At 38.4% G+C, this 24,522-nt stretch overlaps 1 protein-coding gene across 1 annotated transcript in view; it reads right to left on the bottom strand.

Annotated features, from left to right (window-relative positions):
* Positions 1 to 6,434: 6,434 nt before the first annotated feature.
* LOC311195834 (connector enhancer of kinase suppressor of ras 2-like) overlaps positions 6,435 to 24,522 on the bottom strand; it is a gene marked incomplete at its 5' end in the record, with an annotated part of 188,889 nt that continues 170,801 nt past the window's right edge. The window contains 6 exons of the mRNA XM_084269273.1: positions 6,435 to 6,875; positions 7,254 to 7,453; positions 7,769 to 8,276; positions 9,680 to 9,780; positions 10,527 to 10,597; positions 20,700 to 20,771. Coding sequence (XP_084125399.1) covers positions 6,660 to 6,875; positions 7,254 to 7,453; positions 7,769 to 8,276; positions 9,680 to 9,780; positions 10,527 to 10,597; positions 20,700 to 20,771 — 1,168 coding nt within the window. The 3' untranslated portion in view covers positions 6,435 to 6,659. The remainder of the gene's footprint in view (positions 6,876 to 7,253; positions 7,454 to 7,768; positions 8,277 to 9,679; positions 9,781 to 10,526; positions 10,598 to 20,699; positions 20,772 to 24,522) is intronic.

The raw sequence follows: 24,522 nt of genomic DNA, 5'->3' as shown, positions 1-24,522 counted from the left end.
TATACCAGCTATTTCAAAAACTGATAAAGGCTTACACGATAGTATTGGTAATCCTCCTTCTGAACGTGGGAGGGTGGCATAAACTCCAAAATGTAGAAACAAAGCTTTAAAAAAAAATGCTCCTTCATCTGTTGCTTATATCAACAAGTCACCTGCCAGCACGTTAGTGAATGGAAGTGATCAGCAGTACAACGTTATCCTTCTATTATCTAATGGGAGTAAAGAAAATCATTTTTAAAATCAACTAAGAGAATATGACTTCCTGTTTTTTGTTTAAGTAATAATGTACTTTTCATTCATCAAGTGAGATGGCTCGGGTTTGGTTTCAAGTCCATCCCACCGAGAGCCTCAGCCACAGTGTGAATTCCTCAAGGATAAGAGGAGATGGGGTATCTGTCCCCACAGTATCTTGCCTGAAAGAGCTAGTCTGAATCTTAGCTATAATGAGGGAAGCATTCTAGAAGAAAATGAACTTTTTATTACTTAATATAAAGTAATTAGCTAGTATTGCTTCTTTAGTCTTCCCCTTTTATACTAGTGGTAAATAAACATTATTTGGCATTGAGGAAGATGCTGTCTGGTCTCTGACAAGATTTTAAGCTCAGTGGTCTAAGGCATGTGGTGTGTGGAAAATCTACACTCCGAGCAAAAAGGCATTGCTACAACTTGCACCCTTCTGTCTTCCCTCAAAATGCGGTTTCCCTATGGTGAAAACGAAATAGAAATGACAAATCCTTTATGAGAGCAAGTTACTTCTCTCTAAAGTGACACTACAGAAACTTGGCTGTACTATAAAGAACATTTTCAGGACTGAGGCCTAGTAGCACAAACAGGCCTGTGGTCTCTCTTAAGGAATCTCTCCAGGACTGGGTCTAGATACCACAGTTGAGATCTCTGTGAAGATACAGGATTTACTAATGCTAACAGATTTAGTGTTTATGCTGCAGATAAAACCGCATGGAGGTCATCCTCTGTAGTACAGTTCTGGGGGGTGGCTGACAGACACTGCAGATGGGGCTGAGCTTTTGTTGATCACTTGTGCTGCATCTTGCCTTACCCAAGGACCATTCCTTGAAGCACTTTGGCCCAGATTGCATGAGGAGTTTGTCAAAACCTTTGGTGAAATACCATGAAATAGCTCCTCCTGGCAGAACTGTCCCACCTCAGGGACCCCAGATATAGCCTCTTGCTCATAAGTACCACTAGCTGTTTGGTTTTTTTTTTTCAGAGAAGAATGCTTTTATTACTTTGGAAGACAAGTAAGACTACTTGCTGAAAGCATATGGGGGATAAGGTATTCAATGGGCCAAGGTCTGGATTGGAACTGAGACAAAGATGAGAGACAAGAATTTTCCCTGTTTGTCTCAGATTTGTTAATGAATTTCTACCAGATTCTTAATTTTTCTTCCAGAAGTCCTATTAACATTCAAAGTGAAATCTTCTAAAGTTCAGTAGTATAATTTGGATGAGGCTGAGTGCTTCCCAATATCTCTGTACTTAACCCCTTCAGAGGTACCTTCACAAAACCTTGGATCAGAGAGAGAGTATTTTGGCCCAGAAAGCTATAACTTTATTCTTACTGTGTTCAGCAGTTAAGTGGCCGTGTGCATCTAGTAATTCTCTGCAACACTCCTTTCTTTTTCCTTGGAAAAAGCACATGGTGGACTACATTTCTTGCTTAAAAGGCAGCAGCCTAGATCTGAATGTTACCTGACTTACACTCAGAATTTCTTGCTTGGAAAAGATGGAAAATCTCATCCTCCAAAAGCTGTTAGTAGTAATTGATCCGTCTCAGTGCTGGAAATTCTGTGTTTTGGAGGGTAAGAACACCCAGAACAATCCAACATCAGGGCAGATGTAAGCAATCCTACCTGTGCTGTCACGGAGTGTGGACCCAGTATTTCTGCAGTATTTGTATTAAAGAATGTGGACATATGGACTGATGAGCATCTCCTTTGATTCTTGTTCACATTACTTAGAGTAAGCTCAGGAAAGTTTTCACTTAAATTAATGAAAGCAAGAAAAAGGTCTCCACTTTCTGCAGAAGTGCTGCTGGGATAGCAACCAGGATAGTTTTCAAAGATCCAAGATTTCACTGAATACAGAATAGTATTAAAAAGGGAGGGAAAACAGTAATTTAGCAGGAACATTAAATCACTTGTAATAAAAAATAGCCAGTAACAAAAAGACTAGTAGACTAAGAGAAAGTCTCTGGCTGAGGGACATTTTACCTGCAGGAATTCTCAATGAAGACGCTAACAAGATTCAGATAAATAAACCACATCCAAACAATCCCTTTGAGAAGTTGTGTATGTTAAGAAAAAAAATTAATCTAGGCATTCAGGCAAGATATCTAGTAGGTTAATAATTGTATTGTATTGGTGCTCTTATTTCCTTTGATGAACTCAACAGCAAATAATTATTTTCTTATTTAAAAATACGGGATCAAAGCTAGCATAACAACTTCACTGGCATTGTACAGTGTGTTTAAGTACCAGGAAAATTTTTAATGTGTAAGCAGGATCCGGTGCACAGATTTTTAAATACAGTATCTGTATTGCACTTTGCATTCTAGTTATGTCAAAGATCATGAAATTGTGCTGTGGTGACTTTGTAAATTACTTTCTATTCTATAGCTAGATTAGTACCTAGATCCTGAAAGAAGAAATTAGTGGTGGGAAGGGAAGGCCTATAGCATGGAGATCAGTATGCATGCAAGAAGTATGACAAAATTCTTGTGAAATGCCTTTCAAATGCCAGCTGATGTTTGTGAAAGAATTAAGTCTTTTTATTGCTTAATGATTAGATTTTCTTGCTCTAAGCCATAAGCAATGATAGACAAAACTTTCGAACTTTTGGTCCAGTTAAGATTAACCCCATTATAGGAATTTTCTCCAGTGTATCTGAGTCCTCCTTATGACTCTCTTGGATAATGCATCTAGACTAAACATGCAAATCATATTTGATGAGAACTGCTCTCCAAGAGCAGAATACAGACTCGTGACATCAAGAATTTCAGAAAAGATCAATTCACAACACTGAAAGTTTGCAGAGATAAGCTGAACAGAAGTATGATCTCTCCACCTTTTCTCTCATCTATTCATATATCAGAAATACTTTTTTCTTCCAGAAATTAAAATTGAGATAATCTGTTTTCCTTACTATTATGTTATTTTTGAGAGATGTATCTTCCTAATGACATTTCTAATTTTCAGCTATACATAAGCAGCATTTTAGAAGATAAATAACTTGTTTTACTCTTAACTAGGGATTTCATTGAATGTGCTCAGTGGACAACTGTAATTTCTGTCTCAAGTCACACTATAGCGGCATTCAAAAGCCTTTCTGAAAGTTATTTTAAAATCATGTAGATCTTTTTATTGCAAAAGCACAAACCACTTTCTGGGTTTGAAACCAAAGGTTTATAAATTTCATTATAAATATAGAAAGTTCAATCCTTTTAACTATCCTTTGATCATCTATCACTGCTTCCACATACAGCATGAACTGGTTTCTAAATGGCTTCTGTAATTTACCCTGCTGCTTTCTTCATCTAATACTTTGCCTACATTATATGAAGGATTGTATTAAAAATAGTGAAATATAGAACTTTCAGAGATGACATATGAAAAAAGCTAGGCAAATTCTCTCTGTCAGCTTCTGCTGTTCAGTTGTCAATGTTCACATAGTAAATACATTTTGATTTAGTCCTCTGTTTTGCATCAGTGCAGCAGCTCCAGTGTGAAACGTGGTGGCAAATTGATACTCTATTTCCTGAGAAGTTACCTCAGGTAAAGTGCATGTTTAATATTCAAGCAAAACACATTCAACCTGATGCTGCTCTCTGAAGTCCCTGGGGTTTTGCTATTTACTTCAGTGGAAACATGGTTAAGTTCTGATACGTGCAATTCAGGAGCCATTGTCTTCGGTGAATCTCAAGCAGAGAGTTGATGACTGTGTTGAAGCAGGCCAAACATGCCTTCCTGTTGTATGTTCTATCCAAATGTTGTTGTGCATTCATTGCAATGATGCTGTGACTCAATTGTTTGTGTGATGCAAACAACTCAAAACAGCTCTCAATAACACTTCTCTAGTAATAACAGCTTATTTTGTTATAGGTTATTATTTGATTAATTACTGCATCTACTATGGTTCAAATAATGCCAGTACAAATGAGAGTGAATCTGAATTATGTTTCTTCAGCTGCTGTATTGGGTTTCCCTGGAAAGGATGTGGTAGCAGGGGGGCTGTAGGGGTGGCCTCTCTGAGAAAAGACCAGGGGCTGATCCTGTGTTGTACACAGCCAGTTCCAGCTGGCTCCAAACCACATCTGCTGCTGGGCAAAGCTCAGCCCATCCAGGAGCCTGGTGGTACCAGGAGTGAGAATAATCTGAAACAATTGTATACAGCAAGGTCAGTGGCAAAGGAAGGGGAGGGAGGTGCTCCAGGCATTGAAGCAGGGATTCCCCTGGAGCCTGTGGAGAAGACCATGGTGAAGCAGGTTGGCCTCCTGCAGCCCATGGTGGATGATGCCTGAGCAGACATCCATACTGGAGCAGGCTCCCGGCAGAACCGGAAGCCTGTAGAGAGGAGCCCGTGCAGGAGAAGTTTTTCCAACACAAGCTGCAGCCCAAGGGGAATCCACGCTGAAGTTGTCTGTTACTGAAGGACTGTGTTCCATGGATAGGATCCACACTGGAGCAGTTCTTGAAGACCTGCAGCCCATGGGAGACAACCCATGCTGGAGCAGGGGAACAGTGTGAGGAAGGAGCACCAGAGACAAGGTGTTGTGATCCAACTACACCCCCATTCCCCATCTTTCTGCACCAGTGAGGAGGGAAGGAGGTAGAAAAGCTAGGAACAAGGGAATGAAATTGAGCCAGGGAAGAAGGGGGAGGCAGGGGAAAGGTGTTTTGAGTTTTGTCTCAAAATAAAAGAAATAAAATAATTTTTCCAAAGTCAAGACTGTTCTGCCCATGACAGTCATGTGCAGGTGATCTCCTTGTCTTCATGTCAACCCACAGGCTTTTCCATTTTATTTTCTCCCCCTGTCCTGTTGAAGAGGGGTAGTGAGTGCATCTCAGTGGGCATCTGGCAGCCAGCCCACCACGGCTGCTTTGTGGAGACTGAGCTAACCAAACAAGATACCTTCACCTAGTTTTGCCTTCATAAGTGCATCTCTTCCTGGATACTAGGACCTGATGGAGATAACGATCTTTCCTATATTGAACTGTATGAATTTTACAGTTCTTGATGTATGAGAGATGACTAGGTTTATCTTGTGAAAAAATTATCAATGTATATCTGTGTTTAATTGAAATGATGTCAACTGGATTCACATCTCCTTTTTTCCGCCTTCTAGAAATATTCTAGCAATCATAGTCAAAGGAAATTGTGAATGGGTGTTTGAATTTTATCTTCAGTAGCATTTAGAGCAATCCTTTTTTCTTTTTTTTCCAAGAATACAAGTATTTTCTCCAAAATCTGATTCTTAGAAGTCATTCTCATCCAGGCAAGGAAGTGAAATACACTGTATGACTTGTGTGTCTTCCCAAACCAATCAATACAGATTGGTTTTCAAATGATGTATTGAATAACTTCACCCACTTGCTATTGTACTACTAACAGTTAAAAATTATTGCCACACATATAATTCTGAGTAATTTACTCTGCTCTAGATGTCGGTCTATTACAGGATTTAATTGATTAGTTCAGGATTTTTTTCAACTTAATTCTCATCCTTGGAGCATCAGAGCTCTTTTGAATTTCGTGACTCACAGTCATATGTCACTTAAATTCACAGTGAAGAAAATATGAAAACCTGCAGTATGTACCATATTCAGCGCAGATGTTTTTCTTTCACCATGAAATACTTTAAATTATATTAAAATCAGTTTAAGTTGCAGCATTAGTGAACAACCAACATTGTTCTACTCATATCTGAACTTCTGTGCCATACCTGCTTGCTTATATTCATTCATTTAAAGGCAGGCACAGTATGTTACAAACACAGTATCTAAATGGCATGTACAGTATGCCCATAGGGCCAGATTGGGATCTATTTGCTAGATGTACAGTGTACATTTTAAGGCACACCATAGGGATCGAGTTTACATTTTGATAACTCTGTCCTTTTATTTGCAAAGATGGTCACTACCTGGAAATGTTGCAAAAATAAACGTTCATCTCTAAGAGTGGCCAATGTATTTATGTTTTCTTCTTAATTTTTCTCAAGAAAAAGATGTGCGAAAATGTGAACTTTTGGGCATTTTAAAAGGAAATGTCAACTACCATGTTACATTTTATATACATAGATATGTCTTTATGTATATCTAAATATATAAAATTTTTGAAGGAGCTCATACTATAAGCTTGGGTTTAGTACAGTACTTTAAATATACTGGTATTTATTTTGAGTTACACTTCTGCACTGCTTCTTTCTAATGCAGAGCTTGATACGGACATCAGTTGATAATAGCAAACAAAAAAAATTCATAAAGAATTATTGTCTTATCATGCAATGTAGTAGGCATCCTGTGGCACTATTCTCTTACCCAACTTATTTACAGTACTGCTGAGTACATTATCAATAAATATTACAGTGTTTGTCTTACTCGATTTTTCATGGCACCCAGCAATTTTTCAGGATACGAGTCCTGTCACACGTGAGTTTCAATGAATGAGTGTGTGTGTGTCAGCATTGGTGCTGAGGTTGCAAGTTCAGAGGCTCCATTTTGAGATTTCACAGCAGCACTGTACTCACAAATGTCCAGGAAAAACTCATAGTTCTTTACTTTCCAATCTTTAAACTTCTTTGATGTTAAGTTGGGATCATCCAGAAGACTGTTGATAACTGTGAGGTCCCCTTCCTTCGCCTATCAAATTCCAGAAAGACACAGTACATGTCAAGATTAAATTTATGCCAATTTTTTTTATTTCATCACTTTATTTCTACTTTCATATTTATGCAACTGCTAGGGAAACTACTGTGGACATATGAATCTTTTACCTACATTCAGGAGCTGTTACAGCTTCAGATGTTGGACAACTCAGTCCTTGGCACTTTCTACACCATACCTTTGAAGAGTGCCAAACAGTGGGGGTTTTTCCTTATGAAGTTGGAACATGTTTCAAATATTTATAGTTTCTATAGAACTTAATTCTAAAGCTACAAAGAAAGTCTTATGCCTGGGAAACATTAAGAGATTACTAGTTTATATTGCTTATACAGAAAATTAATGATAAAGCCTTACTTTTAAAGTGCTTTTGAGAACTCTGATGTGATGTAGCTTTTCATTGATAACTGGATCATTACAACGCTTTACAAAAGACTTGCGAAACTCCTGCTTGGTGGAGGGACGCTGCTCTCCAAAAGCTGACAAACTAGCTTGTTCCAGAGATTTGTATAGCTCTTGCAGACCATCTGTATTTTCTCCAGTTTCTTGTATGTTTTCTGAAAGAAAACAGATAAAGAAACCTAACAAATCTAATCCTGCCAATAAAGTCTAAAACCAGCATGGAAAACTGCAAGTTCATGCATAACGTAGCCCTGTAATACAGTCTTCCAACATTTGTTTTGATAAAACAAGAACATGTTGATCAGCCCCAAAGCTATACTCTTAGCACCACATCCCAGCATTTCAAGTAGAAACTCCAGCCCAGTGAATTATGAATTTGCCAGTATACAACAGTTGAGCCACAAAAACTTTGCTGAGAATAATGGCTTTCAGTGGCAGAGAAGAACATCAGAACATCTCCAAAAGCTTACCTTCTGCACATAAACTATTATGCCTTCTGATAGGAACTTTCTCTTCTGGCTTGTCATCTGTTCCTTCTATGGACTTTACACGTCCCTTACCCCTGACGTCTCTGTTTCGGGGAAGGCTTTGACTGCGTTGCTTCTGTGGCCTGCTGTGAGAGCTACTTCCTCTTTGGCATTCCACCAAAGGGAAAGGCCCATCCTGCTCATAATTATGACGCCTTTGTACTGGTAACGTTGCTTGTCTTCGTTTTTCTGGGGACATTCCAGGCCGGCCACTCATGTACTCTGCCTCAGGTGGAACAGTCTGTAGGAAATGGAGCCCTGAACTGGTCAGTGGAGTCTCTATCAGATCCTGCCATGATCGTCTTTCTCGGTAGGGAGGTCTGCATCCTGATGAGTGCGTGCTTCCTGCTACATCTTGTCGAGAATCCTCAGCAGAAGAATGAGAATATGTTGATTCACTTGAAAAGTGTCGACCGTGTTTGGCTTCAGGGAATGGACTTGAAGAATTCACCTGAAAAGATAAAAAAGCATCTGGCTGTAAGATGTTTTGAACATCTCCAAGAAAATGGCTATATCATAGAATATTTTATGACATATACTAATAAAATGGACTGATGTTTGTGTTTCAATATGTCATAACATGAATCTCCGTAAACAGAACATAACTAGCAGTGAGATCTTTTATGCAAGTGCTGTGTTTTAACCACTCCCTATTCTTGTTTTGCACATTCTCTGCCCATGAGCAACTGCTGCTGGAATGACCAGTATAATACTGGTACAGGTTTCCTGAAGACCTGCCCAGTTTACACTCAGTCCAGCAGCATGCTGTGAAGACATGAAAGCCCCCAAAAGAAACCACAATTTGGTTCCCTTTTGGTTTTTAGGGAATAATTATCCAGCCAAACAGAAAAAAAATACCAACTTCAGTACCCAGGAAGATTTTTGAATTTTGGGAGACTGCTCAACTTAAAGTACTTCAATTAATTCTGCTGGGTCTGTGTATATTTTTAAGTCAAAAACAAAGAGAAAGGCAAAAAAGTGGAAAAACAGAAAGGGAGGGGCTTAACCTGTATCCCAGTTGATAAAACAGCATCACATGGGTGAAAATCAGTCTGAACTTCACCCATGTGATGCTGTTGTCTCAGTCACTCTTTCTTTGGTTCTGGCTGTGTGAGGACCATGTCATTCACGCTGAAGAAAAATCTGAAAGAAAAATAGAGAACAGTCCTATCTGTGCTTCGAAACATAGAATATTATAACAGCCTGTCTATGTTCCGTAAAATAGAAATGTTCTTATTTGCTACTAGAGCCTCTTCATAGACACTTTTCCCCCTTAGTTATCAAAATCCATCTGCACACAATATATTAGAAGTATTTTCATCAGCTGCTTAACATCTTATGACAGTAGCAGAAAAAGCTCTCACTACTATGGTAATGCACACAATGTTTCATCTTGTAAAAGCCCTTTGCATCTAAAAATATCTTCTTTAAAAAGTTTGTACTAAAACAGCATTACTGCGATTTGATCTTAACCTCTGGCCTCCAGTATCCAATATTGAAAAGCAGTCTCAGTTAATACAAACAATCCCAGTCACCTCACCATGTTCTGCAGTAAAGTCAACATTTGCCTATTCTGTTGGTATTATTAGGTGCAATCTCCCAAATCCTACAGAAATGTCACATTTACAGTCTGATGACATATCTGTGTAAGGAGACATTTTCCTCTCCACCCTTTGTAATTGACTTGTTCTGGAAACATTCAGTTCTTAGCTCATGAGGAGCAGCAGTACTTTCATTCATACAATCTGTCTTTCTTCTGCCTTTCTGGTAATTAAATACTCCAAGGAAAATGCAAATAAGGGCGAGCAGATATTTTGTGGTGACCTGCTGTCAAATGCAATATTTCTAACTCACTGAGGGCGTTCGGTGGTAGGAGTCACACAGCGTTGAAGAGCCTTCCTGCTTCAAGGTTAAAGAGCCGTCGATGTCATCCTGGTCGCTTTCACTCCAGTAATCTGCTAACAAAGCAGTCTGGGTTTCACTCGTGCTTTTCCACAGAAAGCAAGTCGCGCATTTTAAAATTATCATTGACATGCACAGGTAAATATTTCACAGTCACCCAGGTGGCTTGGCAGTCACTAAGGAACAGGCTTATGGAAATGTCTAGCTCGGATACACACATATGTAGAAGAACCTTCAAATGCTGTGACAGCATTACAGAATGCAGGTTACGCACTTAACTCCTATGTAAAAAACAGCTTCTGGTCTCAGACTTTCAAAGAGACACTTCACTCTAGATGTCAAAATAGAGTTGACCCTCAACATGTAATTTGAATTATGTTGGCATAATGAGTTTTACTGTGAGTGGTAGTGAACAAGGGAAGGCTGGCACCTGAGCTCAGGAGATGCAAAAATGGTTCTGAAGCACACATTGACCCATGTTTGTGGGGACTTCCCTTGCTCTAGGGTGATGATCATACCTGATGGCTGTGAGCTGCAAGATGTATCTCACCCTGACACTTGCATCCTCTTTATCACTTGATTTAAATAGTTCCTAAAATCATTACTTGGGATTTTACTTTCTTTGGCAGTGGGCCCAATAAATATAGTTCTTCAAGGACATGGGTTCTTACAGAAATTGGTATTTTAAAAGATACAGCACATATGTTAATAAAGAAGTCAGGTATGACATATCCAGCTTCGTTCAAAAAAAGAACAGATATGTACCCTGCCCTGCTAATTAAATTCTCTGAAGCATTACCTTCATCTGGATGAACATCCTTGTCATCAGGTGTGTAACCAATTGCTGCAAGACCCAAACGATTCATCCATCTGATAGAACAATAAAAAATGAGGAAGAGATACTTAAAAGGAACATCTAGTGTAAATCTGAGGGTATAGACATTCTTAACATTTGAAAAAGTCAGAGTCTAAAAACTGTCCTTTTTTAGGCTGTTAAAATCATGATTCAGGTGTGTTCAGTGGTTAATAATTTAAACATGTTCCAGTTCCTGTACAACACAGATGTACTTCTGGCCTTCTGCTCCCATCTGCAGGACGATGCCTGCCTAGTGCAGTACCAGACCTTCTGCCTAGGAAACTGAAGAATCATGTCAGACTTCCTCATGTCCCAAAGAAAATGTGAAGCATACATATGCATATGCTAAGTTCAGCAATGACTAAGAGAACTTCAGACTGGTCAGTGTAGAACAGAAAAGGTCCAGCTCTATCTCCCCCTTAAGCAGAGTCAAATCTTCTCTAAGCTGCACCTACAGACTGTTCCAAAATATTATGAAATAAAGTAATGGTAATAATTGTGTGAAAACTTGTACTAGGATTTATGTTATATTACGTTTGTATAACTCATAAAAAGCTGAACCAGACTGTGGCAGTATTCCATGGGTTCTTTGCTAGTCTGGATTCAGGACAGTGTGATACAAATGTTTACCTTTGTTGAGCTGATATAGCAGCATTATTTTCCTTTCATATTTTTTCATATAGAATCTGAAGTTTCTAAATCACGACTTAGTAAATTGAAAGTAGTTCAATATTTGCATTTCACATTGGAAGTTCTGGTTTTCTTTTCTGTTCTAAAATTAATTTGTGTCTTTAAAAATATGTCTTTGTCTCAGAAACATACTATAATTGGGGAGAGAGAGGAGAAAACCCTTAGAATTTTCTTTATATATGATTACTAGATGTTTATACAATATATAATTGAAAGATAGGATAAAAGGAGCTAAACAGATAGAGAGGAAAAGCACTTCTTAATGTTCATCAAATGGAAAATCGAGAATCAGCTTATTCACCAACAATGAAATATAACAAAAGAAAAAGCCCTGTGAATAGTCGTCTCTAACAACTGGGATGCATTCTTACTTGGTGAGTGAATTATTTACTATGTCATTCATTTCCTAGCATATTACACGTGTTTTCTAGAAGCAGCTCGGTGTGGAGTTTTTTGCAGCATAAAATATGTTAATTATTCTGTTCTTGGTTAATGGATCACATCATAACAAAAACATCTTTCAAAGACTTCAAGAAGGACAGGAGCTAAAAATATGTACTATATCATAAGGAGAAGTTTTTTGCAGATTAAAACAAGACTATTCAGTGTAATTCTTTCCCACTTGTACTAAAACTGGAAAAAGCTTCTAAGGACATACGTGAATGCGTTATTGGTCTAATAGCATACTATATGGAGGATTGTATACGCAGCAAGGAGGGAGGAAATGAAGGAAGAGTGAACTCTCCTACTAAAAATAGCACACAGATCAGCACATATCGATCTCCTGGTCCAAGCAGCACTCTGCAGTTGCTCAGAGCAATGATCGTAATCTGTAATATTGGATGGAACACTGACTCATTGCACGGCCTTCAGCAAATTGTTCTACATATCTTATGACTTTTGCAGATATCTAAAGGGGATAACAACATTTACTTCACTCTCACCAGAAATTGTTAACAAGTTTAATTTACTTACAAAATTATGAAAATAGAAAGAATTGCACAATAATATAGCGTCGTCTTTCAGTAATAACCCAGAAGTAAATTGGAAATAAAAATGGAAATGATGATTCGTTTTCACAAATGTCAACTGCAGGGTTCAGACCGCTTACACTGTCTGTATCAGCACGTCAATAATTCATCTTTATCACAAAGGAAGTAAATTTCAGACGGATTAACAGGTTTACCAAAAAGCTTATTATCTACAGTGCTCACCAGCATAATTCATTCAACAAATGGCATGCTGATCACTTGACATTTGCTTCTCTTGAAAGGCATACTCTTTCTTGCAGTATGTGAAATGACATCATACCCTTGCTCATTATTAGGTATTTGTATTCACTATTTTTTCAATGGTTGTTCCTGAATTTCTAAACTCATTAGCATTAGAACAAAATCATTTTAGTCGTACTTTACCATATGCCTTTGGCAATTAAGCAGAATGCCTCAGCAGCTTCAGCTAAGGTTCTGCTTAAACACCAATGATAAATTAGGATTCATTACCATTTTCAAAGCTAAAACAGGCTCTGCTCTTTTAGTGGTCAGTGCATAGACATTGCTATTGCCTTAAATTTCTTGCCAAATTTATCCTGTTCATTGTTAGGGCATTGAAATCCTGGAGGCACGTATAGGTAACAGCCAAAGTGTTAATATTAACCTTCACAAGAACATGGATATTCTTAGCATACATGGAGTATCAGCTTCACTCATGGGGCCTGAATGTTCAAATCTGTAATTAGCAGAAAGTAATCTTCCTTCTCTAAGACCGCTCAGATTTTTCTCTTCGAAAGGGCAAGAAGATCCCCAGCTACAGTTACAAGTACTTTCTTACCTCATTTACCACAATTTAGAGTTAGCTCTTTGTCAAGAAAACAAAAAGAGTTATCTGATGACATTCAGAGGCTTATAATGATAAAATCTCTTTTGATAATAGAAAAAGAATCTCAATCTTAGGTTTTGTGATTTTAAAAAAAGCATGGGTGAATGTTTTTGAGGTTAATCAGGAGTTATAGAAGTGCTGAGATTACAGATCCTTTTCTTCCATTTTAGATTTTTTTTTCCCTAAGGAAATGCAAACTCAGTTCAAAAGGAACACTGCGTAAACCTGATGAATTTACTTGATGAGCAAACCACTTCAGTTTTTACAAAAACAGGCAGTCAAGGTTATAAAAAGTTCTCTGCAGAAAGCTTGGAAACTCATCCATTCAGTTCTGAACTCTGCATTGAATGCCTTGCAGGCAAGTGTCAGGTTTCAGGAAGGCAATGGGAGTAAGTGCCAGAATGGGACTCTCTAAGGGATAGATGACTGCATGGTTAATTTGAGGTCATGCCATGCAAGACTATGTGCTACACCTGACAAGCAGCTACCTTGAAAAAAACCCAGGAGATCGTTTGTCTAATTCGGTTTACATAGCAGTTCCCCTAATAGCTCTTTGAATATCATGTGATCACAAAAAGATGTGAGATATTGTAGCAGAAACATGTATAGAAATCTTACATGTACATCCCACTATATCTCTGCCCCCTGAGGCAGAAAGTTGATGTCCTCTTCCCCCCAAACAACATAATTTGTTTCATAATTTCAACAACTCTTTTCTGTTTCAAATTAAACAACTGAAGCAGCACAATTCACTAAGTTGGAGTTCAGGCCACTCAAGGAAACACAGGGCTTGTGCTCTAGATAGATATTAGCCATGATGCACATGGAGCTGTACTAAATACCCCAAGGGTACTTTTCTACAACATTTTACCTTACACTTTGCCCTGTGAAATATATCCATCTTACTGAGGTACATTAGAACAACTTGCAATGAACCAAGAAAAGTATTAATTATTGTTTTATTTACCTGTACATTTGTGAATGATAAGCAGGGCAAGGTTAGAGTCAAGTCATCTCAATACATAAATAAGTGTTGTACTTTGTCTCAATGGTTTAAACTCCAAATAAATCAGACTTGGCTTTAATTAATTCTGTTGATTACAAACAGGCACTGTTGTCATTGCTTCGGGATAAAATAGAGCTGCATGGTAGGAAGTTAAGTTAAATTTACTGAGATAATTCTGGTTAGTACCAGGGGATTAGAGCCCAGGGCCTCTGCTGAGAGTCTGATTCTACCCCCAGGCCTGCAAAGTGATGATTACAAAGGCACGGAGGGCAGTGATGAACTAAGTAGCTGTGACAATAATCAAAACTTGATACTGAAGAGTGAGTCATGCTTGAAATGCCCTGGATTGTCAGGAGCACATTCTCCTACTGATCCTTTAATAAAAACACTGGAGAAATGTTACAGTGGACCAGACAACCAGGGAAACAATTTTGTACAGCTTCACTGTCCTAACACACTATATTAAAGACAAGAATGTGCCATTACTCATTGCACAGATGCATTAAGTGTCTGTTTACTGACTGTTACAATTTCCTCCTCCCCAGCGTGGTGATGAGCCAGCGCCAGGCCAGGGTGCGGCTCTGGGGCTGAAGGCAGCAGTGCTTTCATACTGGCAGCACACCTCACCCACCTGGCTGTTTCCTCTGACAGTCCAGAGTAACATAGCACAAGTGAAAAAACCCAACGAGACAACTTGGACAATCTCAGCTAGAATACCTTTGAGAGAACTATTACATTTTGTGCAGAAGAACAAAAACCAAAGGTACATTATTTTCACTGCTTTCTGAGGTTGCACAGGTAATATATTCATTTAACAGAATAAAGGTTCCTGTAATAGCTATGGCTAAAAAGCTGCCTTTATTTTTCTCAACACAAAAGAAGTCCAAAAATGTAACTGATGTCTCACAGTGAAATATAATGGTGAGCAGAGTCTTCTCAATGAGCTCATCTCTCCAAATGTATCGATGCTCAGCAGCCTCTATTTCTGCTGTTTTGTCACAGTTGCTGGAATTTGTTAAGTAAAATCATCCATGGGATAAACTATAAGTACTTTCTGAATTGATAATCTGACATGACTCTGTTGATCTTGTTTCATGCATTGTCTTCTTAGATTTGTCAGACTGGAAAAATATGAAAAAAGCCTCAGACAGCTTATGACTTGACAAGTGAACCATGGCAATTATGCCCTCTTTGCATGAGCATCTCTCTGCTTCATTCACTTCATTGGAGTATTTTCTTTTTTTTTTAACTTCACCCTGTCATCCAAGTGCACAACCATGCAGTCTGGTTTCGTGGTTGGTTTGCTTGTTTGTTTTCCCCCAGTGTTTGATAGACAAAAAAGGTCACTATTTCTGTTGCAAATAAATGACCATTCTGCTAATAAATGAAATAACATCTTTCTGTATAAAAGTGTGCATCCTGCTTACAGAAATTATTACAGAGAATATGCACACAGTAACTGTGAGACACTATAATATCACATAAACCCAGTAATTAGCCCTAAGGTGATCTAATCAAACCAGTCACAAAAACTCACTCAACTGGAAGTTCTCTTGCCAATTCTCAAATGCATTTACAAACACATTTGTGGCAACACTAACATTGCTTTGGCAAATCAAAGAGGAATAGTTATTGGTGTGTCAAGCTTCATGGTTCAAGCTGATACTTGGACCTATTAAAGAATCTATGAAGATGACAATTAGATGTTTTCTTAATATGTCAAATTTAGCTACTGGATTTCACCCTATCATAACCTTGTCCTATTGGAGTGACCATATTACTCTAGATAACTCAGAGGCAAGTACCATCTGCTGCATGCGTCTACCACTTCCTATACTGGCTGTGATAGAATGCATGCCACAACACGTGCAATTGCATAGCAGTCTTTCCTCCATTCTTAGGAAAGTACAGGAGAGGGAGGGAAAGCTGTACACGTGCATCCAGCATTTTCTAGCCTTTCATGCATGCTGTGATTTTATTCAGTTATTCAAGCTTTTACCCTATCTTTCACCCAGTGATTGGCCAAAAAGAGCTCTTTGGGGAAATGAAACATTCTTTATGAGCAAGATAACCGGTTTTAGCATGGCCTAAAAGGTTAGGGTTGGGGGGTGTTAGGTTTTTGGGGGGGGGGGGGGGGGGGGGGATATATTTTTTTTTAGAGAAGGGGTGATTTATTGTGAAATTATGTAATTCTACTTCCACATAGTCTTAAAACAATCAGATCAAATAATCCAACAATACTGTTAAACGCCCAACTTATATTACTTATTTTCAGAATTTGCAGTGCTGACATAGTATCTCTGCTATAACATCACAGTGTGGGACTGTAACACGCGTTGATTCATCACCGAGAGGTACAGCACTGTAACCACAGGCAGCGTGGTTCTATGCAGTACAGATGAACTGTTTGACTCCCAGATGAACGGTACCAGTTCGCAATGGTATTATTTACAGCAGAATTTGATTAAGTTAATTTTGTAATTTAGACTAGTACAGAAGCTGAAGCAAATCCTCACTCCTGTGCATCAGGGATAAATTCACACCTGAATGCTAATTTGGATTGCATATTGGATAATTACAATTGTGCATTGCAAACTCCTTAGAACTCCTCTGGTGTAATGCCATAAGCCACTGGTATTAAGGGGGAACTGGTGGGTCTCAAGTCATGGTGAGTTATCCATGAATTGTAGATTAGAGGAGTTAGGTGACTAGCTGTCAAAAGGAGATTCTGAAGATTTACAGCTCCGCACTGGTACTTTCTGGTGTAGTATTTTCCCCAGTCTGTAGCTCTGCTATTGCACCGCTCACTCCCACGCATGGTTTCATCCAGTCTCTGGGGCCTGCAGCTAATTCTGATCAGAAAATTGTTTTACTTGTGCTGCAACTTATGAGCTTTTATGTGAGAACAATAAATTAGATACCTGAAGTGGCCTCGGGCAGAGACTATTTTTCCTGAATTCGAAACAAGTTTATAGGAACATAAAGGAAGAAGGGGAAAACCGTCAGTTTCTTTAGTTACAACACCATGGGGAAGCTCTGTTTCAGGGATTTCTATCTGAAAAGTACCTTTCAGATTCTGCAGAATTATCTCCTTGCTTTTCAGTGGGTAAGGAACCGGGGAGTAAGAGCTCAGTAGTAGCTTACTTGGCTCTATTTCCTAAAGAACTGTTAAGATAGGACAAAGAGATCTGCATGGTTACTCCCTTGCTCACTTCTCCAGAAACTCTTATTTAAGAGGGGCATAGTCTGACATTTTAGTTGCCAAGCTCTTAGCCTAGGTGTTAGCTTATTTCTAAGTGAAGTTTGAAAGAAAATTAAAAGTGGAAAAGAGGCATTAATGCTGGCCCAATATCTGAATGGGCCAAGACCTGTTAAGAAGACCAAGATGCACAGAATTTCAGGAAGAAAGCTGAATGAGTTTCAGCAGTAAACAGGATGGTTTAAAGAAAATCGTTAATAACTTCCTTAGTTATATTCCATACATAAAAATACAGAGGATATGCGCCCTCAAGTTTGCTTATAATCAGTAGAAATTTAATCCAGAATACTTCAATTTTTAAGCATTTTTTAAGGGAAACACTGTGTTTGATTCTTTCAGGTCTTTACTTGGAAAACACTGGAAGTGACCCCTACAAAATCAATCATCATTCTGTTTCAGTAGGGAGCAGATATTTGTTATATTTTTTGAACGAATGCAAAAGATTTATGGGAGTTATTAAAGTTGCAAAGTTAACCCAGTTATTCAAATCAAATGTGATCAAATTATTCAGCCTAAAAATAGGAACTTCTTTAAATTTAATATTTGGAGCCCATGAGGACACTGTAAATGCACACCACTGCACGCTTCAGTCACAAGGAAGTTTTAAACAAAGCAGATATAGTAAAACAACTGAATATTAAATTCAATGCTAATTTCTTTAGGAGTATTAAAGCCACAGACAGGTTACGCATGGTATGGTAATAGATGGAGCACTTCTGGGAAATAAGGCCCTTAACACGCTTGGAATACCCCATGACTGTGGCAAGCGAAAGATGAGCTCATCAATTTCATTATTAACCCATTTCTAAGAACACAAATGTGTTCATCTAAGACCTGAAAAACCAGCAGGAGCATGAATTTTGCAAACGGGAGCCTGTCTGCACCATGCAACACAGCAGGCAAAATTCAGATGCAACAGAGTAACTCTATCTGCTACATACAAATCAATTACTACCCATGGGTACACAGTTCTTCCAACAGCAATGCAGCATGAAAGGTGGACTAAAATATTCTGGAGTGGAAAAACATTATTAAACAGTGGATCAGAAATAAGAAGCTGTAAAAACAGCTGTTAAAACAGAAGCTGGTGGTAAATGCAGTTGAAGAAAGGGTATGTATTTCCCACATCTTGAACAAAGAAATGCTACGTTCCTCCCTACTCCTTTACTTTACAGCATCAAAGATCTGCCCCTCCATCAGCATAGAAAATCCAGTTAAATTCTGTGGAAGCAGCAGGAGGGGGAGATACCACACAGAGAATTTGCCCCATTTCCTCAGATTACACGGTTGGCAATTTGCTGGGAAGAGAGAGATTTGTGAAATTAGTATTTTAAGTACATTTTCCATCTGTGAATCTTGCTTACTCATTTCCAATTTCACACAGGCTCTCTGGGAGAAGGAATTCCAGGAAGCAGGTAAAGGCTGCAGGGATTTTACAGAGGGCACTCAGTATTGCATCATTTGGGCTGGGGAGTGAATTACAATCCCTCTCCAGGAACATTATTTCTGAAGGAAATGTTCTGCAAAAAACAGAGGAAGCTCACCCTTTGGCTTTCCTCATGGGAAACAGACCAAAAAAGTGAGGAAGAATGCTCTCAAATCCCAAACTAACATGGCAGAATGGTATGAAAATGCATCCTGGCACCTTTCCAACTGTTCCTCTCCATGAGGGCTGCAAACTGTCACTAAGACAGTTTTGTGGGCTCCCCAGTGGAGAAAAATCAATGAATATTGTAAGAGCACTTTATTGAATGTATGTCAAGACTTCCTGGTTTTCCTTGAGTCAGAACTTTTTATGGTATAATAGAAAGATATGATCAATGGCACCTCAACAAATCATAGCTATCAAAGTAGCTGAAATCAAGGGAGAAACCAGGTGCAGTTAAAAATAGTAAGAGATACTCATGTCAGTTTTGGACCAAACAAATCTCAGCAGCATGACAAAACTGAACCATGGAACATGGCAAAAAATAGTCTTAAGCAAATTGATATCCTAAAAATGACAGCTAGCCACAGTGAGATGCTCCTGAGAACTGAACCTCATCATCATCAGTGGATGATGAACTGGCTTAAAATATTTCAATACAGCCAGTCTTAAACATCCATATGCTGTCTCTTGAAGGACCATGTAAGCCACAGAATATAAATGTTCAATTTAAAAATAATTTGTAGACATTAGTATTCCAAAGAAAAGCATCCAGACGTATGCTGAGGTACTTGTGTCTTTCTAAGTCTGCTAACAGAAAGAACTCACTAAATCTCAAAGTTTTAGCAGTCTGCTCCAGGAAAGGTTTGAGACTTCGAAGTGAGGTAACATTGTCCCATGTGTCCTTGCCTTTTACCTCATCTGGGAATAAACAAATCCCTGAGGTAACAGGAGGAGGTAGAACATTTGACTCTGCCTTTGAGGATCAGAGCCACCTCCCCACCTTTGTCTAACCTCTGCCTTCATCACTGAATCACAGAAGAGAAGCATGGAGTAATTTAGGTTAGAAGAGATCCCAGGAGGTCATCTGTTCCCACACCCCACCCACAGCAGGGCCAGCTTTAATGTTGGATCAGGTTGTTCAGGTGCTTGTCCAGTCATTTTGAATGTCCTCCCAGCCTGTCCAAGGACATTTAAAAACACAGCAATGCCAACAATTGAACACTGACAGTCTCTCTCCTTGTTAAGAATGAATAAAACTAATGACTACTGGGGTTGTTGTTGTTGAGGTTGTAGGTTTTGTTTATTTATTTTTAAAGTTCTGGCATGAAAAATAAATGTATCCCACTAGTTTAATTTCATTTCTGTTAAAAAAACCCCAACACCACCAAACTGCTATTCTCTGGCTTTAGGTCATGCACATTATTGTGGGTTATCAGCAGAGCAAACTTAAACTATCTTATCCCATCGTGTGGGTATACTCTTAAGTACAAGCTTTGGTCTATATGAATTGCTTTTACATAAGAGAAATATTTATCCCAGATTAATCTTTGTAGTCTTGATCAGCAAAAAATTAACAAACAAAAATTCTAATGAGCATAGATGAGACCAACACAACTCACTTTCCTAACACACTTTTGCTGAACTGTGCCATGTGGCATGACAGAAAATTTCAGCAAATATAAAATGAGCCACACGATGTGATGCTGTATGTACTAAAATCAAAGGGGGACTAAGTGGACTGTACTGAAAGCACTATCAGTCAGCATTATCTCATCCTAAAAGAGTATATTTTTATGTGAGATGAAACGATATTTTCAATTTTTGGAGTACCATGATGAAGAATACAGAACTTACCTGTTCATTTCTTCAAGGCAGTCTGTTGCAAAGTAGAAGCTCTTTATTTTGGGGTGGCATGCTTTGAAGGCACTATAAAATAAACACAACAAATAAAAACATACCTTTTCTTTCAAATAGTTTGTCACCAAACATGTAAGACTGACTGGCTCTGCAACTCTTCAGCATGGTTACAGATTTCATAGGCATTTTGAATCTTCAGTCTGAATCTGCTGCTGGATAAATTTACAGATGGATTCCTACTGATCTGATCCCATCTAGGCTTGTGAGCTTACCCTGTACTTTGTAAAAATTTCAAGAGCCATTGAATTCCTTAGAAATGTAAATCCTTTCAATAACTAGTGATGTTAAACATCTAAATAACTTCTGGGCTGAATGGGAAAATCTTGTTGAGTAGATTTAAATACATATTAGTTCTATTACCAAAGGTCTGTAGAGGAGTAAGTTTGATCCCTCCACCTCTTCTCATGTGTTCAGATTAATGTGGTTTGTGTCCTACTCAAAAAAATATAGAGGGCTGCAACTTACGTTACAACTGTGTCATATCTTTATTGTGACTTTAATTCTGAAGATATACGTGAACTTGTCCGAATTTTATTTTACATTATGAATAACCAGCCAGTTGTTGCATTCAACTGGAGATGACATTTAAAATGCAACACTTTCAAATTCTCTTTACCTAGTCAGAAGGCAGTAAGATCTCAAGAACAAACTGAAATAAATGTTTACTAAATTTGATAGAATCTGGTTTTAATCCCTAATTATAATCTTTATTCATTTTGAGATTAACAGAAGCAACATAGAAAATTGTAGGGAATAGAAGTGTCATATTTGCACTGTTCAGAAGTAGACAATAAAGAAGTTCCTTGGAACCTTACCTCCACTAATTGCTTGGTCAAGTTACTCTAAAACCATATCCTAAGTACATTTATCTTAATCTACTAATCTTTGCTTTATTTTTCCTGCAATCAAAATGAGTCATTAATAGCTAATGCTTCTTCATCGTCCACCTAGAAAATAACAGAGCTGCCAATACTGAAACTTAAACCCTATATTTATTGTTACATTGTGATCACTTCTACCTATCTCTGATTTTCTTTACTGCAGTTTCTTCTCACAGGTAGCTTCTTAGTGATTTGAGTTAGTTTCTCCCTTCCTCCTGTGGTGGTTTTAAATTTATGCAAAATTTAATTTATACAAGTTAAATTAGGAATAATTGAAATAGTTCCAGAAGCATATAACAAGTTTAACTTGACTTTAAAAGCTTGTGCTGTTTTACCTGTGTAACTAGTACAGTATCAGTAGCACAGTATTCTGTGCTACCAGCTACCCCACCTGAGGTACTGAACAGCAACGTGACAAAAGGCAGCTACAACACACACTGCTCTGTGCAGTGCTAATATTCCTCCTTCACCTCAGACATCGACTCCATCACCAGCCACCTGGCCAGTGCAATTCAGTTCTAGCTGGCTGATTTCATGAGACCAGGTCTGGTTCTCACCTCAGGCTGGCTTCATACAGACATCACCCCATTTCTGTGTTCAGGCTACATGCTCAAAATATTACAGCATGGGTGGGTGTAATTAACAGAAAACAGCTTTTGATTGATGTTTTTCTATGGTATAATCCCTAAGCTATCCCTCAGCTGAGAAGTTGTTTGAGAACTGCTAAGAACAAGAATCAGATTTCTCACAAAATTTTTGTGTGAATATAATTTTAAAAAGTATTGCTATCAAGGAACCCACAAACTGGGAGCATTAAAGCCTATTATTTTGATTAGCTGTCAAATGTTAAAAGCCCTACTATCATTCATAACATTTACGTTAAAAAACTGACATTTATATGGTAATTACCAGACCTAAGAATTAGATTAGGAATCATTACACATGGCATTATGAAAAACCTGTGATGCAACGCTTCCACTATTAATAGCTTAAATGCAAATAAGTGGTTTATTAATTACTGTGATTTATTGCCATTTTCAGAGAAAATTGAAAGCTGAAGCAGCTTCATTTAGGCATGCTGATTTTCTTATATATATCATTAGTACAAATGCACACAGTAAGAGGCTTTCCAAACAGGTCCTGGTGATGAACACAGTAGCAGCAGGGTTGTACTTATGTGCAGTTTCCTTTCCTGTGAGAATAGAGCTTTGCTAAGGGCAAGTTTACCTTTGCACAATCCATTTAAAACACCATAAAACATCTTAATCCCAGAAAAGAGACTTGTGAGGTATTTAAGCATTGTTCTGGTATCTGGACATTGATAACTTCAACTGCAGATCCGCATCTCTCTAGCTACTTGTATTTTGGAAATGAAAACAGCGACAACAGGAGAAATCCCGAACAGGGAGGAAACTTTTCTGGTGCCCACTAGATGGCATAGGCCTGTTAATTATACCTACTGAATGCTCAGATTATAATGCAAGAGATTTTAATCATTATATGAATATAGCTTTAAGTACACTGATAAACTTTATGAATCTTTCTACCCGATTAGTATGATTGTACCATCAAATATTCTTATCATTCTTAGTCTCCTACTCCTTAATGCAGGACTTTCTATCCCCCTTATGCCAGCTGACTGCCAACAGCTCCAACTGCTCTAGCAAAACAGATGACAGCTGTCTGTGAATAAGAAATGTGAAATAGTTTTGTGTACGTCTTTATGTGTTTTCAATTGGTGTAAACTCCATCTTCTACTGTACCATTTGCCCAACCGTCTTCCAGTTCTAAGATTTAAAGTACTGGCTGGAATTGGAGAGGATTATGTGGTGGATCTAAAGATTCTAATCCTCTTGATTAATCCTGTTAGAATATCACATGATTGAGTTTCTGCTTGTAAATAGGATTATTTTCCTAGACAGGAAATTCACATACATAAAAGCATTAAAATATTGTGGTTTCAAAGTCAACCATTTAAAAGTTAGAATATATCAGAGTCAGTGTGATAAACAGAACTTAAATTTGGCTCCACATACATACTGACAATCTGTGATTATGTATTTGAATATTCCATTCTGACAGGAACCGTATCTTGGTTGTGTTACAGAGTGGACTTGCTAGAGAGGGGCTCAGGAGTATGATTAAGCAAGAGTCAAGGCTGCTTTGTGTAGGACTCAGTTGTTACAGAATCTGTGAATGTGTCATCCAAGGCAGAAAGGGCAAGAATTTTTCCAAGGGTAAATTAGTTAAATGCTGCAGGTCTTCCTGCTTATGCAAAGGAGTAGTCCCATGCTGCTAACCCACAGCAAGCAGACTGAATTGGTTACTACAGGAATGAGCCTTAATATCTTTTGGCCTGATACTCTGATAATTTACTGAAATGGGCAGCACTGAGAGCTGCGATAATGTATCGTACTGTTATGTATCTACGGGCTCCGAAGAGAGCAGGTCTTTGCTGCTATGACATGGAGATCCTGGCTCTGTGGAAACCTTTGCTGTCAACATTTTGCAGTTCTGTTTCTGGGCTGCAAAATGTGACAATAAATCCATATTCATCTCCCAGAAGTGCCACAATTATTATTAGAGAAGCATTTTAATGCACTAGCATTAAGAGCTGCAGATAAGTCTCCAGGAAAAGAATTCTGGATATTTAGAGAGATCCAAATAACGCAGAAGAGCGATACCCATATTTGCACTTTTGGCTTGTTTTGGAGGGCCCATAACTGGATGCTGTAAGACAGCTGGTGTCATGAGTACCAAGCAAAAGGCAATAATCAGTCCCTTCATCTAGTGGCTGCGGTGCAGTTAGCACAGCCCAGGAACTGGTACCCTTCCTTCCTTCCTCGGGGGCTCTAGTTTAGTTTGCTGCCTACCACATT

This window comes from Gallinula chloropus (genome assembly GCF_964237585.1).
Source record: "Gallinula chloropus genome assembly, chromosome: 11".
In the NCBI taxonomy this organism is placed as follows: Eukaryota; Metazoa; Chordata; class Aves; order Gruiformes; family Rallidae; genus Gallinula; species Gallinula chloropus.
The sequence above is the reverse complement of the archived record's forward strand: the minus strand, read 5'-3'. Positions and strand labels throughout refer to the sequence as shown.